A 17,041-nucleotide genomic window follows, 5' to 3' on the forward strand; every position below is an offset into this window, starting at 1 on the left:
GACATTTCTCTCCATATTCACACACACCCTCACCTTTATCAGGTGACGAGGTTCACACTGACATCTGTCAACTGCAAACTGATCAGTTAAGTTCACCAAATACTTTGAGTGCATTCAGGCACAACGCTGATAATATGTACGTTTCAGGATTAAAATATCTAAAAACACTTTTTATCACTGGTCCTAACCCCACATATTGAGACAGTCTCACATTTTGATTGGCCCTAGCTTTCAAAAATCAAACTACTGTAGGACAGATGCATATTCAGTGGGCCGTTCATGAGAAAGTATCAATCAAACCATTTCAGGAAAGAGAGGTTAACTACAAACCAAGGAGAACATCACCAACGTAACTGTTTGCATCACTAGACGCCACAACAGGTAAAACATGTTTTTTTTTTCTGGTTTTGTTTGAATGAGCTTCAAATGGTTTTGTAAAGCAGATGGTGAGCCTGAACCTGACTCTTCATCGCAGCTACTGACATTAATCTGCATCTGCCAGTCGCTCCACCCACAGCTGATCCAGTACCTGTATTCTCTGCGCGACAGTAGGTGGATGGACAGTGCTGCCTGAGCCGCGGTGGTGATGGTGGTGCTGCGCTGGTGTCCGCTCCGACACAGTTCCCTGAGAACCCACTTCTTCTACGACTACAGCTATGGCAAAAAAAAAAAAAAAAAAAAAAAAAAAAAAAGCTGGGGACGATAATTTGTGGTCCTGAACAATAAAAAAAAAAACAAAAACAAAAAAACATAACACACATTTTACAGAATGATATGGTGCAGCATTACGAGGAGAGGACATATTAAAAGCCAATATTTACAAATAGTTCTGATGATCTCGACGACGCCGCGAGGGGTTCTTTACACCCCCTCACAGCCAACAATATCCTCCTATCATGGTGCATGTGTTGCCTCTACATACAGACGTACAACAGTGTGCTGGTGGTGGAAAATAAAGGTGTATCTATGAGGACACTACGTGGTGCCACAGGTAATCCAATCACTGAGCTGTTTGGTTGCGCTGAGTGTTAAAGACATTACAATAATCAACAGTTTCTAAACCAGTGATCGTTCAAATAGACAAGTCAGATTCTGTAAATGATGAAACATGTTAACTCTTCAGTGTTACATACACTGCTATAGTACACACGGTACTATTACCAAAATATGTAACTGCTCCGATATTTTCTATTTGTACATATTGTATACAGCATTTGTCTATATATTTGTATTTTTTTCTCAATGTGTGTGTTGTTTGCATTCTATATTCCAGTCTCTGGATGCTTATTTTGGCTTTAAGCAATGAACCGCTCCTATGGATAGTGAGTTTGCATTACAAATAGGGTCTCTCTTTCCCTGGCGCGCACAACAAACTCAAATCCTTCACAGTTTGCTTCAGTGTCCACCTCTTCCTCACAGTCCTTTTTGACCCCATATATATATATTTAATATTATAAAAAATAAGTTATTGCGCATCCAAAAAAAGTGCATTGTATATTTGAAAAATATCTCTTTCTTTCTTTTCCGTTTTTCTTCATGTTTCCTGCTCATCGGGGTGGTTTCCCGTCGACAGATTTGGGACGGCGGCCGGGTTCTCCGCCCGTTTCCTCTTTGCTCTGTCGTACCGCGCCACTGAAGGGAGGGAGTGATGGGGAGTAGAAGGGGGAGTGGGGTAGGGGGGCGGAAGAAGAGAAGGGGAGAAGGGAAGAGAGAGATAGGTGATGGAGGGACGTCTCGCTACGCGATGACCATGGGAACGTCATCTGAGAAGCCGCTGATCATGGGCGCATCTTCATCATCGTCACCTTCAGAGAGAGAGAGAGGAGATAAAGACAGAGAGATGTTTTAGAAAATGGCTCATTTATATTTTTTATATTAATAATGGATCAAGGGTGGGGCAATAAATCAATATTAAATCAATATCCTGATATAAGACTCAGTATAGACTTTGCATATTATTATATGGTGAATTTAGGTGTGACTGTTGATGATTGCAATCTAACCTTTAAAAAACAAATTACAAAAAAATCTATAAGCAATAAAATGTAACCGTCCTCATTTTAGACTCATAAGAAGTCAGATGCACAAAACTGTATATATGTGTGTGTGTATACATATATATATATATATATATATATATATATATATATATATATATATATATATATATATATATATATATATATATATACATATATATATATATACACATATATACATATATATATATATATATATATATATATATATATGTAATGATACTACCTCAAAACCTGGTCTCATACAAACTGAACATTGTTACAACCACCTCAGAATCACTGATTAAAAAATAATTATTGCAATATAGTTAAAGAGTTTAATGTTTGGTTTATTCTAAAAAGATCACCTACAATTTAGCAGCAGAACCTTTTGAACAGCCTGCAGAAGAAGAGCTTCCTCTGCTCTTTACCACTGACTAATAGAGGGTGTGGTACTGTTGAACATTTTAAAAATAGTTGCAATGGATGGTTGAAGGTTAATCAGGTCTGTGGGCATTAACCTAAAAGACACTGATTACAGCCAGTTATTTCTAGTACTGATGGACTGTCTGTCTCTCTGATGGTGTTCACCCCTCCCTTTTCCTGGCAAGTGTTTTCACAGCTTGAAGAGCCTCTAAACAGCTTCTGAGATCGTCTTCCCCTCGGCACCATGAGACAGAAAGCTCTGAGGTCAAAATATCTAACAGCAGGTCCCACCACTGGTTTAATGACAGTGTGTGTGGTGGCCTCCACCGTACCACCAGGATTTTCTTTGAGAATTATCACTTAGCAAACATAGTAAAGGGGCAACATGGACTCTTCTTACTGAGAGTTAAAGATTCAGTGACTTGGGACCAAAAGGACTGTAAGTTTTCCAGGCTATTTCAGGGGAAATCAAATAGTCATCCTGCCAAAGTGTTTTAATTGTCATTGGTTTATAAGAGCTTTGCATTATTTGGGAATACAACACTGATACACTTCCTTTGGTTTTGTTTGTGTCGTACAGTTGATTTGTCACATTTAAGGAGTTCAGAATTTCATGGAACTCAAAATGCAGCTGCAAGTATAAGAAAAAAGAAAAACCTGGTAGGTTACACTGCTGCTGAAGTTCCTGGAGTGTACAAAGACCGTTAGTATTAAACAGCTGTCCAAGTAAGAAGAGTATGATCGTCCCACTTTGTTTTGAGTGTGGTTACTCCTCAGCTTCCAAGTTATTAAGACATTTGCAATAATAGGAACAAAATGATTCCTACATAAATTAAATCTGTAATCTGTGTGGATGGACTGAATCTTCTGCCAAAGACGCCAGGATGTGGAATTTGTGGGGTCCAACCAAGATTTTATAGTTTGCAGTACAAAAGGCCAGTAATAAACTTTGGAATTATGGACTCCTCATCGTCCAGCTGTTTTGTCTCTCTGGAGGGTTGTAAGTTTAATCCTTGGTCTTTTGTCGTTCTGGATGAAACCAGTGACTAAACTATGTCATTTATCCCAGTGCCCCACCCGTGGACTCAGAGGAAGCATAGAAATGAAAAAAAAAAAAGAGGTAATGACAACATCTTTATAACTGAAATCCTGCCATCAAAGGATATTGGTCTAAACACCCATTTCCCCACATTTGTTTCAGTCTTATTTAAAACTATTATTACTAATATTAATTATTGTTTACTGTAGTTTCTGAATATTTAAACTAATTTACAATTGACATCCTGAACTGGGTCAAAGTGTTGCCAGAGCTACATAGAGGTAAGAGAGCAGATTTTTGCCAATTTATTTTGTATCCGGAGATACAACAGAAGTCTGAACGTAATCTATGAATATGGTGAAGTGACTGTGAGACTTTACTAATGAAAAGGAGCACATCATCAACATAAAGTGATACGTGGTGACTTGTGGAGTTTACTGTGATAAGGTCAAAGACTAGTAGATTGGTGTACTTTTTGAGCAAGAAGCTCTAGGGATCAAACAAGTGATAGAGGAGACAGCAAGCAGCCCTGACAGGAACTCTAAAAATTGGGAAAAGTGGTGAGCGGGCATTTCCTAATAACACCATCACACCTGGATTTTCATAGAGAACTTTAATACAACTAATGAATTGTTCACTCAAACCCCATTCACATTCAAGCCTATCAAACTCCTTTTCGGTGTCAGGAGTTAAAACTTTGCAGAAAATAAGAAAATATAAAGAATATGGAATGAATTGTAAAATGTGTAATAATATTCTCAAGCTGTCTGAGCTATGGTGGCCCTTCACAAAGTCTGCTTGATCTCAGTCAATAAGTTTTGCAAGATATTTATTAATATTTTCTTTATTATTATTATTATTATTGTTGTTATTATGCTGCTGCTGCTGGTTCTTATTATTAAATAATTATTAATTTTAATGTTATTATTTACATCGACAGTCTGTACTTGGAAACACACATTTCTTCTGGTTGTAAAGAGTGTTGAGTTTTGTTTCAGACAGCAGCAGCTCGTCCTGTAGGTACTGTGGATCCATACAGTCTGATGAAGAGGAACACAGGGGTTCAACCTCTTCGTTATCTCTTCTTACATTTCTCCCCTTTTTTTCCGTTCCCCTCCTGTTTCACTGCGTGCTTCCTCTGATCCACATGGAACATGGAGGTGGTTTTAACACCTGTCGGTGTCAAGTTGTTTTTAATTTTTTTCTCCCTCAGAATCCCCACCTTCCACACTTTACAGCCGTCCTGACTGACTGCTGGGAGTTACACCAACACCATCCCCGCAGGCTTCCCACTCATCAATCCTGTAAATTGCACTCCCTGAAGCACCCAGTCATGTCAAAACACCACAGATGGGTGCTGCACCCTAATGATCTCTGTGGCGACGCGCGGCAGCTGCAGAAACGTTTGAATTGTCTCACCCAGTTCGTCCCCGGAGGAGAAGATGGCAGAGCCCAGGCGGGAGTTGTAATGGGAGTTTGCGAAGGCGGTGAAGTTGTTCTGCAGTCGGCGGTGCCGGAGGTAGAGCACCACCAAGCCGCCGCACACGCCGAGCAGCAGCAGGAAGAGGACCGGGACCACCACCGCCGCCATATCTCCTGAGTGGCCCTCGCCACGGGACGCATCGCTGGCACCTGGACAGGTGAAAAAGAAACATGAATGCAAGAAATGGAAAAACAAGTCCGAGCTTTTTTTCTAATCCCTGTGATTTGTGTGTGTGCGTGTGTGTGTGTGTGCGTGTGTTCCAGTACCTGCTGTGAGCTGGTTGTAGAGCAGGAGTGCAGGTTCCCCACACAGCTGACCGTTGAGCAGACAGCGTGCCTTCACAGAGAACGTGTAGTTGTGTCCCAGCAGCAGGCTGTTGATGCGGAAATAAGTCTCTGTGGTGTTTCCCAAGAAGGACGTCTGGTTGGTCACACTGTCGTACACGTGCACCTCATACCCCTGTAAAAAAAAAAAAAAAAAAGAACAAAAGTAATGGTTGATGGAGGATATGAAGAGAACAAAACCAGGGAACACTTACAAAGGTTTTGATTGGACGGTTACGAGACAACATTCACTGGGTTTCTACTTCTGTGCTTATTGATCAGAACTTGTAATTTTAAAAAAGAAAATCAGGAAGTGTGGGGTAAATTCTTTCTAATCTTTACATTTTCAAAACAGACTTGTTATTTTAGTTCAATGCATTTGATGGAAATTATCTATTTTATTTTGCGTCACTGTGTGTCAACTTACATATGGGACATAACAAGACAGAAAACTACATAGAAGACAACAATAAGAAAAACAAAGTACAAGAGACAAGACCAAAAATAACAAACAGCATAGGATGAAAAACAACGTAAAAGACATAACAAGACAAAGAACTATGTGAAAGATGTAAGACAAAAAAATGACTTAAAAGACATAACAGGACCTAAATGGCAGAGACAATAAGACATTAAGAGAATAAGAGGGTTCCTGTAGGGTTGTGAATATCATCAGGTGAGCTGCAGGGACCCTCCAATAATGTGATGGATGGAGAACAAGCCCTGATCTAATTACTGTATTTAGTATTCATAACAAATCTTATTTTTTTATTTCTGTGATATTTTAATTTGACCATTTACAACATCTGTCCCTTAACTTAACCAATCAGAACTGAGTATTCAACAAAAGCCAGTAATTTTAGTAAAATTAAAAAAATTTAGTAAAAAAAAAAACTATAAACTAACTATAAAAAACTTTAAAGTTAAATGAATCATTTGTTTTCTTTAGTATTATTGTCTCATATGAATCTTGGTGTTGTCCAGTGTCAGATCACTGGTGTGCACTGAAGCCCATCATAACAGCCTGAGGCCAGTCATAACCAGTCGTATCCATCACTGCATATAATCCACGGCAGACGTGACATGACTGCAGTGTTGTAAAAGATGTAACAAAATGAAACAGGCAGAATCTGTCAGCTGCCTGTGAGAGAGTTCGCAGCGCTGCAGAGCTTCTTGATTTAAAGAAGCAGCCGAGGCTAACAAAAAGATTTTAGTAGTTTTGTTGTAACAAAGGAAAACAGTTCAATAATCTTCAAGTGTGTTCTCATGTTGATCATAACTGATCTGCACATTGGAGTGAAGCCAGTGTTTATTATTTCCAGTACAGTATTTTTTTGTTTAATCTGATTGATTAGAAGGGTTTATGTTTAATAGTCTTAAATACATTAATATGACATGATGTTCAGTTATCTTTGCACATTAACAGATGGTAGAAATGTCCTTCAGAGGATGACTTTTTACTTTTATACTTTGAGTACATTTCAGAGACTGTACTTTTTCTCTTAGACTGCAGTAAAGAAGTTGAATCAGTACTTTGATTTCTGTAGTTCTACTTGAGTAAAGAACGTGTGTACCACACTTCTGACCTGCTGTATTAAAAGTACCCTGAGATAACTTCTGTTATGACTTGGCACTGTATACATAACATGAAACTCAACTGAATTATTTGTTAAAACTATACAATTAAAGTGAAAGAAGTAGACAGAGAGGACTTGTCAGGCCCTAAGTGCTGTTATTGTTGTTGCCAATGTGGTAAAAATAACAGGTGCTGTGTTGAAATCTGTTTCCCCGTCAACATGTGTTCCCCTGTACTTTACTCTGCTAACCCTAAACATAACCTGACCCTCCAGCACGGTGCCCAGTGGGAAATACCATCTGACAGGGCAACACACTTTGACACAGCACCAGAATGCTTTGTGTGTCCTCAGAGCCCTGCGCCGTCAAAAAATGATCAACACCACTTTGGAAATAGGAGAGAAGGGAAAAGCATGTTCACTGAAGAGCATTGAAATTATCACAATTTTATATTTAAGTTAATAATAGTAAGTTATAGCAAAAAGTTGCCTATTTCTACTTTAAGTATGCCTTGAGTCTTATTCCCAAAATAAGGAGAGTAGCAGAGGTGGTATCCAGAGGTAGCAAAAGTACAAATATTATGTACTCAAGTAGAAGTACAGATTCAACTTCTTCACTCAAGTAGAAAAAAGCACGGGCTCTGAAATGTACTCAAAGTATAAATGTAAAAAGTCTTTTTTGCCCTGTTATGTCTCCTATGTAGTTTCTCCTCTTATGTTTTTTGATGTAGTTTTTTTTGTCCTTCTATGTCATTTTTGTCCAATTATGTCTATATGTAGTTTTTCATTTTGTTATGTCCTTTAAGTAGTTTTTATCTGAAGTAGTTTTTCATCCTGTTTTCTGTTTTGTCTTATGTCTTTAATGTAGTTTTTCATCTTATGTCTTTTCCATCATTTTTCATATTGTTATGTCTTTTTTGTCTTACTTCTTCATTTTTCGTCTCATGTCCTTTTTGTTCGTCAGAAGCACTGATGGATACACAAAGGAATCATCTTTTCTCTGAGTTACTGACCAACACATTCAGGTTGAAATCAGTCTTCATGTTGGGGAGACGGTGCACAATAATGCAAAATAAAAATAATCAATAATTCAACTAAAACTAAAGTAATGAGTCTGTCTGGAAATGTAGGGATTAGAAAGTACAGATATTTGTTGTCAAATGTAGGGAGTAAAAGTAAAAAGTTGACAGAACAATAAATAGTCAAGAAAAGTACAAATACCTTAATTATTTGTACCTCAGCTACATCCAACCCTATGAAGAACTATATAAAAGAAGAAAGATATTTGTCAGGAGTTTCTCACCCTGCTCTCATTGAAGCCCTTCTCTCTGACAGCCAGACTCTTCCAGAACAGGAAGACGTGGTCCTTCTCTGTCAAAATCTTCAGGGCTTCAGGAGCTGCAAGAGGAACTGCAGCAGAGGGAGAAGATTTCCTTAAGCAACATATTTCTTTGTAAAGACGTAGTAGCAGCACCTTGAGTCTGCACCACAATTGCACATGCACATTTAATATTACACTTCCAAACTGAAAATCCTGCAGCTGGATGGACATCTGTCCTGTACAGTACCTGTGCTGAGAGTGAAGCTGGCCTCCTTGCTCATGTTGCGGAGACGGACGGAGACGCTGTATCGTCCGCCGGGCTCCAGGCCTTTCAGCAGGTACTCCACCGTGTTGTTCTGGGTGGACACTTTGTAGTCCCGCTCCTCCTTACGGATCACGTCCCGCATGTGGATCACATATGTCTACAGGAAGACATGCAACAACAAAAACACACGGTTACAAGAAGCTTTTGGTATTTCATTCAACAATTTCAACAGATGATACAGGTGGGTAAAGTCTGGTACACAAGAGTATTATGGGTCGTCACTCATTCTTGAAAATCGGGACAAAATTGTATTTCAAGGTACTGAATTGGTATAAGCAGATACTCAAAGTTACAGTATCCATGTTGGTATTGGACATGAAGAAGTGGTATGGAGCCACCCTCAATACAAACGACCCAAAGTGATAAATAATTCGACTGGATATTGGTGAGATCCAGATGAACAAATAAAATAAACCAGTTCAGCCCTGATAGATCTGAAACCCAACTGGTTTCCCAAGAAATGTCCTGTCATTTGCAGGACCAAGTGTGAGGATGAAGGTCCCTCATCATGTATCATCATCATCATCACAGCAGCAGGATGAAGCAGTGCTGTACCAGAGGTGCGTTCGGGGCGTCGTAGGGCGGCTGCCACTTAAGCATCGCCTGGGTCTTGTCTGCTCGCACACGATGGAGGTTCCTGGGTGGCAGCCTCTCGTTGGGAATCATCTTCACCACGACGTAGTCAGAGGGAGGTCCCAGGAAGGGAGAGGTGGCACGCACCTGTGGGCCGACCACAAAAATGACAGTCGTGTCAAAAGAGAGATGGAACAGAATGAAACAGAACAGGCTGGAGCAACATGTGATACCAACATCCACTCTGAACATAGTGTCTGTTTACATGAGCAGGGCTCAACAAGAAGGGTTGGCCACTATTAAAATATTTTGATAAGAGGTTAAAGTCAATTTTAATGCAAAATGGCTTCTCAAATATGGACATTTCTTCCTTTTCTTCATTTATTATCATATTAAACTAAATTTCTTTTAGACAGTTGTTGCAATATTCAGAATCAGATTTATTGCAACACAGGTTTACACATGTATTGTGTCTTTTTTACTTGAGGTTTGTATATTTGCACATTTTACTTGTATTGTCTTGTAATGTTCATTAATGTTAGAGGTGAAATAACTGACTCTTAGATGCATCGTGATTCTTTCTTGAAAGATTATGAATTGATGCAGAAAAGTCAATGACCAGTTCTTGATATTATGATGTCCTGAAACAATTTTGTGAGACGTTACTGCTGAACCAACTGGATGGTGAAACATAATGGATGTAAATGAGCAGTGTTTTGGTGAGGATGGCTGAGCAGACAGATATAATCTGACCAGCACCTCCCCTGGTTCAAAGCTTAAAATACTGCATCAGGATCCACCCCTCATCATTTTATGATCACATTATAGATCTCTGAATCAGAATTGAAATAAGTTATGAGGCGCAAAGAGATTCTCACTTCTAATTAATGTGCGCTGTCCCTATCAAATAAACAAATAAAGTAAAATAAAGTCCAAATAGTACCAGGAATTTAACTTGATGTTTTTGTGCATAATAATAAACAGTAAGCGAAAAATATTTTTTTTTTCTAAAGAAGAAGAAGAAGAAGAAGAAAAAAAAAAACAAGTATCAGGTATTTTAAAATGTTACTTTGGCTGTGGGAGCTTGTGATAACAATTTCCTGATATTTTATATATTAAATCATTGGTTCCCAACCTGGGAAATCACAGGGGGTCCTCAAGACTTTTTCTGCTCTCAGGTCCTCAAAGTCAGATTTTGATGAACTAAAATCACAATTTCTGGGTTTGTACATGGAGTCACATTCAAGCACTTTTCAAGCACTTTCAAGGTGCATTTTCAAGCTTTTGCAGCACCTTCCAGCTGTGGTAAATGACATATCTGTACACAAAATGACGATTTCACCTCTTCATTGCATTAAATCAGATGTTACTGGGATGTTATCAACCATCATTATGTTTTGTTATAGAATTCTACAGGTGACAAATTAAGTAAAAACACGACGAAGTTTCATGTTTCAAAATGTGTCACCTGTCTGTAAGCAGACTTCACTTCCTTTTATGTTTGCAAATTTTGTGCATTTTTTTCTTTTATTCTAGTGAGTGTGTGTGTGTGTGTGTGTGTGTGTGTGTGTGTGTGTGTGTGTGTGTGTGTGTGTGTGTGTGTGTGTTTTGGCTGGGGGGCTCAGTTTCCCTCTGATACAAGTAAGGAAAAAAGTTTGGGAAACACTGTATTAAATTATGATTATACATGAACTTCATAATTTATACTCTTTAATAGTATTTTTTCTAACTTTGCTTGTAATTCACACAATTAAGATGTAGCTGCCAAATTTAAATAACCTATCAGATGAATTGATTAATGAGAAAATGTTGATAGATGCAGATTGATAATGGTAATCATCACAGCTGTAGCCCTCATGTATTTAATCAATGTATTCAATCACTGATTAGTAGGACTGCGACTAACAAGTATTTTCATCATCGATTAAGTTGCTAATTTTCTCGATTAATCGATCATTAATCGATTTGTGGTTTGGTCCGAAAACCCCAAAATATTCAGTTTACTGTCAGAGGAGTAAAGATACCAGAAAATATTCACATTGAGAAGCTGGAATCGGAGAATTTGGAAATTTTTTTATTAAAAAATAACTCAAAATGATTAACTGATTATCAAAATAGTTAGCGATTAATTTAATAATGAATTAATCGATTTATAGCTACAGCTCTACTGCTTAGTATGTGTTATTTATATTTACACAGTGTCATATAATAACAATAAATATGGAATATGTGGAATCATCTAATCTAAGACTGTTTAAAAGTGTATCTGTAGTTAAACACACTAAAGTGGTTGATTTTAAATTCATTTTTGGATCAACTTCAGTTCCCACACCACCTCACACACAGGTGACAGCAGAGCTCTGGAGCAGACACTCACACCTCAGACTTCTACACTAAATAATTCCCACTTCTGCTCCAACATTGTTTTTTGGGAATAACTTTGGAGATGCTTGTTAGTGTGAAAACACTGAGGGATTTCCTAACAGATGTGACTGGTTTCACGTTAGACATTTGGGAGTTCAGACATCTGGCCAGATGTCTCTCCTAAATTAACACTGCATAGATTTGAGTTGAAGTTGAGGGTAAAAAATTCAGTCCTGCTGGGAGGAGGCAAAGGACAAGAGTGCATTGTGCTGGTGTTTATTACCCTTGGCATTTGAATGCAACGTTGAAAGCTGATGAAACAGAGAGACTGAGAGAATTTTCTTTTTTTTTGGATTTGGTATCCATGTAATCCTCCATTTGTAATCCTGTAGAGTTGTTGTCAGATAAGTGAATATTTCCACTTCATGTTTCCTTGATCTCTGAAGACATATCAAAGTCGTGGTAAAACTATCTGGTTAGACTCAGGCAACAAAACTACTTGGTTAGGTTTAGAAAAATATCATGGTTTAGGGTAAAATAGACCATCAACCACATGTTAGGAAGCCCTTTCTGGTAGAAAGAGCTGAAGGCTAACCACACCCAAGTGTGGAAGCAGTCACACACACGCAGAGAAGATGGTGTGATGTTGTGAAGACTCACCAAGAAGAGATACTGTTCATCACTGTCCACTGTGACCATCAGACTCAGAGACGTGGTGCTGACCTGACGAGGATTGCGGTACAGGTCCAGGAAGGAGGTGGCATAGAACACACCATACGCCTACACACACACACACACACACACACACACACACACACACACACACACACACACACACACACACACACACACACACACACACACATCACAGTGTCTATTCAGTAAAGTGGCTCAGTAAACCTGCTTTGGTGAGTGAGTTGTTTTATTTAAAGTTTCATTTACAGTTATGAATGTAAAGACACATTTTTCTGTCTCAAAGTTCATAAATGTTCAGAAAATGTAAAATTTAATTTAACTGTTTAATGTGGGGTTGCACAAGGTACTTATTGTCAGTGTATTAGCTACAGTAGATGGAGTTTGGCATGTCCACAGTTTGGAGAAGCACAGAGGGGCACCAGAATGGAAGCTAAGCAATGCACTGATGAGGACAGGATCAGTAGCAAAATGTTACTAACTTAACTTAAAAAAAAAAAAAAATCAATATCAGTTTAAGTGTACACTATATTTAGAATATTTTTAGCACTTTACTTGGCCATCTATGGCAGGAAACCACTGTTACATGAGACAAATATCACTTTCTCTAAGCCAACCAAACTCCATGGGTGAAATCGGTAATTTAAACTTACAACACAGGGCATGCTGGTCTACTGCTGCCTCGACTGGTTAGTTTGCTTGTGTTATTGTGTGACTTTGGTCTTTTAAAAGGTTAGTTCAGATTCACCACAGTTGCACAATAACACAAACAAACTAAAAGCTGGAAGCAGTGGTAGACCAGCAACCCCTGTGTTCTGTGAGGTAAAATGACTGGTTTTACCAAAGGAGTTTGGTTAACTTAGAGAGAGTGATATTTGGTGTATATAACAGTGGTTTCCTGTCAGGAAAGGCTGTCTGACAGCAAAGTAAAGTGATGAAAATATTTTAAATATAGATTACACTTACACTGACATTGATTTTTTAGGTGTCTTAAAGTTGTTTTGCTGCTGACTCTGTCCACAGCAGTACATTGCTTAGCTTCCAACACTGGTTCTCCTGCTGCTTCTCAAGACTGTGCGCATGTCGACTGCTATCTACTGTAAGTGACACACCACAGAGGGTTTCAGTGCATCTAAGCATAATTTCAAGACATATTTCTGTCTAAAAGTTTCATAAAATGTTAATTTAAATTATTTGATTTCTTCATATTTTGACTGACCCTTTTTTTTTGTTAATGTGCTGTTGATATTTCATATTTCATCCCCGTGTACTGGGATTCTAAATCAGCTTTCTGTTGTACCTGAGCAGAGGTTCCGTTGATGGTCCAGCTGCAGTCCACAACTGTCTGGTTGAGGGCCCGGGCTTTAAGGAAGGGCCTGTCTGGCTGGGTGCCGGTGGTCTGATGATGGGACAGGGCGGTGGGACTGTCTCCTATGCTGGTGTGAGCCCACACAGCCACCTCGTACACCGTCCCTGCAGTCAGGTTTGTAGCTGGAGACACACAACACACATCGTTCTCACATTAATAAATGTCTACACATGTCGTCCACCGGGATAAAGGAGTCGTACACAAGCGGTACCTTTGAGGATCCTCTCTCTGACTGTGTAGTTCTTGCTCTCCTTGACATGTGTGTCAAACTGCCAGGACAGAATCACGATGTACTGTTTCACCTGAAAGGAACACAAGAGAGCCCTCAGTCATGTTTCTAAACTCAGACAAGACGCTAGAATGTTTTCAAATTGAAGTGTTTATCTGTTGTTTTTTTTACAAAATCAAAAGTCGTCTCCTTAATCGATAATTGGTAACATTAACAATCAACTAACCAAGTAATTGTTATAAAAAAACAAAACAAAACATATTTTTCATCTTATAACAAACAATACCAATGTAATAGTAATATATTATATATAATAATTTCTGTTATAGGTCAGATCTCATGTATCATGTATGACATAAATGGCATTATTGGGTTAAAGAGCAGCTCTTACCTCGTACTGAGAGTTGAAGCTGAATGAAAGGCTCATGGAGTCTTTGGTGATGCTGTCGGCGATCACAGATGGAGGAGGCAGAGCTGCAGCAGACACAGAGCAGGTGGACATTAAGGACGACAGTCGTCTTTTTGTCTTATCTCAGAGATACTTTCAGTGTGATGAGTTTGTCTCTGCAGGGCAGCTGTCCAAATGATGCCAGCTTTTTTTTTTTTTTTTTTCAACTTGACATTTTAATTTAACTGAACGGTTCTGCTGCAGACTCAGCTTTTCCACGTGTTAATGTTTCACATTAAAAGCCTTCCAGATTTTCAATCCCCTTCCTTCCACAGAAGGCCTTTTTTTTTTTTTTTTAAGATCTCAAAGAAATGCTGAATTTTATTACCAGAACAGACAATTTGGAAACTGAATGAATGAATCAGTGACTTAAATGGTTATTTATGTCAAAAAGAGAAACAGTGTGAAATGTACATTATATTGAAATGACCACAATGGCAGCTGGTAATTTTGTTCTTCCACGTTTTTCCATGTCTACTAATTACTAGCTTTATTTTGAGAATTTATAACAACTTTCTGCTACTGAGAAGTTAAGCTTCAATGATTGGTTTTAAAGTTTTAAAGTCCTACTCCTGTGTATTTTTATGACATTGCATATTTTCTGAGTCATTTCCTGATTTCCTGTTCAGTAACCACATGGTTCACTAAATATGTTTTGACAAGTAACTGAATTTTGTGCTCAGTGTTTAAGGAGCACTTTGCAGCAATTCCTTCACTGTAAGTTTATCAGCTGTCAGTTGTCTGTCAATATAAAGTTAAGCCTGTTATCCTGAAAACAAACACTCTGGAGCTGAGCTGAAGTGGCTGCCTGCCAAACTGCATTAACTATTTGATCAATGTAAGTGTTATAAACATCCACAACTTGTACAAGATTATTAATTATTTCTTATGACTCATAAACAGACACTTAGACATCCGGCAAACATTCGGCATTAATCTAAACTCTAATTGGTGTGAAATGGGCAAACAAAGACACTTATTTTGGCCCAGAATAGAAATTTCAAAGGAGGACACTGCAGCTGCAGCACTGTTGTCAGAAAAGTCAATGTTTCAATTTAGCATGGTTTGTTAATCTGTGATAGCATATCATGGTCACTGCATGATAATTTATAGTAAATATTTGACAGATTTCTCTTTTTTAAACATCTGTTTCATCTGGTGACTGGTGGAAACATCTGCACTGCCTGAAGAAGAGGAAAACAATCCCTCTGCAGCGTTCACATCACAAGTGAGGTTACAAAAACGTGTAGTTTCAAGCACAGCATGCCTGCACAACGTGAAACATCTGCTGAACACCAGCAGGTGGTAGTGTAGGGCAGGTTTTCAAACCAGTGTGTTTGTGAGATGCCGTTGGGAGGAACAACTCACCCTTCTTGGGGGTGATGGATTTAACCTCGGTCCAGTTGCCCACGCCTCGACTGGTCACTGCTGCCACCTGGGAAACAGCATCACAGCAACATCAACATTTAAACACACTGTATTGTAGGAGCCCACATCCAACACTAACTACTAACTACTACTACTTGTCTTGTACTATTCAGTAAAATACAGCACAAAGACAAGATATTTAATGTTCAAACTAATTAACTTTTTTTTGTAAATACACACTCATTCAACAGTTCCAAAAATGTGACAGCAGCATCTTTTATTTTAACAACACTCAGTCAGTGTTTGTGAACTGAGGACACTAATTGTTGAAATTCTGAAAGTAAAAATTCTTTCTCATTCCTTCTTGATATACGACTTCAGCTGCTCAACAGTCCAGGGTGTCTGTTGTTGTATTTTGTGCTTCATAATGCACCACACATTTTCAATGGTAGACAGGTCTGGACTGCAGCCAGGTCAGTCTAGTACCTGAACTCTTTTACGATGAAGACACACTGCTGGAACACGTGCAGAATGTGTCTTCATTGTCTTGCTGAAATAAACAGGGACGTCTCTGAATAAGTTGTTGTCTGGATGACAACATATGTTGCTCCAAATCCTGTATTAATGGGGCCTTCACAGATGTGACAGTTACCCATGATGCCTTGGACATTAACACACCCCAATACCATCACAGACACTGGCTTTTGAAGTTAGTGCTGGTAACAATCTGGATGGTCCTTTTAAATATCTTGTCTTGTACCGCAGTCAAGTGAATATGGGCCTAAAAAGGATTTGTAAATCATTGTGCCCAACTTTTTTGTGATTGGGGTTGTACAAGAGCACATCAGGGTGTAATTAACAAAAAACATTGTGTGTGCATGTGTGTGTGACTTACCCTGAACCTGTACAGAGTGTCTGGCTGCAGCTCCTTCACCTCAGTGTTGGTTGCGGTGCATCTCTGGGACGTCCAATCAAGACCTCCTCGCTCACTGTACTCCACCTGACATCACACACACACATACACACACATTGAAACACACAGTTGTTGTTGTAGAGGGGAATTTATGATCCATGAGCTCGTCACACTGTCTGAGAGTGAGGCAGGACAGCTGTGTGTGAGACATCACTGTCAAATTAAATGAGATAAGGTGCAATAATTATCAAAAAGATAAAACACTTTTGTTTACCAAAGGAGGACAAACATGCAGAGTGACGTTTGTCTCACTGATTAAAAAAGATCATGTGAATGGTTTTAATGCAGATGAGAAGGACTCACGATGTACTCTCTGATGAGGCCGTGGCCTTTGTCAGGAGGACTCCAGGACACTTCCACCGTCCCGTCCTCGCTGTTATCGCAGGACAGCTGCAGGTTCCTGGGTGGGTCGGGCACTGTGGGACACAGACAGATCAAAATGAAAACACAGGATGAAAAACAGCATGCAGGTGATCCATTTTCTAAGTCTGATCTAAACAGTTTTCTCTCCTGTG

The 17,041-nt window shown here is 38.9% G+C and overlaps 1 protein-coding gene across 1 annotated transcript in view; it reads right to left on the reverse strand.

Annotated features, from left to right (window-relative positions):
* Positions 1 to 325: 325 nt before the first annotated feature.
* The window catches only part of sorl1 (sortilin-related receptor, L(DLR class) A repeats containing), a 143,910-nt gene continuing 127,194 nt past the window's right edge, over positions 326 to 17,041 (reverse strand). Inside the window, exons 36-48 of the mRNA XM_084716829.1 lie at positions 16,830 to 16,942; positions 16,449 to 16,553; positions 15,554 to 15,620; positions 14,129 to 14,211; positions 13,720 to 13,810; positions 13,440 to 13,630; positions 12,107 to 12,226; positions 9,065 to 9,229; positions 8,432 to 8,606; positions 8,167 to 8,273; positions 5,233 to 5,425; positions 4,903 to 5,115; positions 326 to 1,805 (exon numbers count right to left, since the gene is read on the reverse strand). Coding sequence (XP_084572955.1) covers positions 1,738 to 1,805; positions 4,903 to 5,115; positions 5,233 to 5,425; positions 8,167 to 8,273; positions 8,432 to 8,606; positions 9,065 to 9,229; positions 12,107 to 12,226; positions 13,440 to 13,630; positions 13,720 to 13,810; positions 14,129 to 14,211; positions 15,554 to 15,620; positions 16,449 to 16,553; positions 16,830 to 16,942 — 1,691 coding nt within the window. The 3' untranslated portion in view covers positions 326 to 1,737. The remainder of the gene's footprint in view (positions 1,806 to 4,902; positions 5,116 to 5,232; positions 5,426 to 8,166; positions 8,274 to 8,431; positions 8,607 to 9,064; positions 9,230 to 12,106; positions 12,227 to 13,439; positions 13,631 to 13,719; positions 13,811 to 14,128; positions 14,212 to 15,553; positions 15,621 to 16,448; positions 16,554 to 16,829; positions 16,943 to 17,041) is intronic.

Source organism: Lutjanus erythropterus, chromosome 4, assembly GCF_056507025.1.
Source record: "Lutjanus erythropterus isolate fLutEry1 chromosome 4, fLutEry1.hap2, whole genome shotgun sequence".
NCBI lineage: Eukaryota > Metazoa > Chordata > Actinopteri > Lutjaniformes > Lutjanidae > Lutjanus > Lutjanus erythropterus.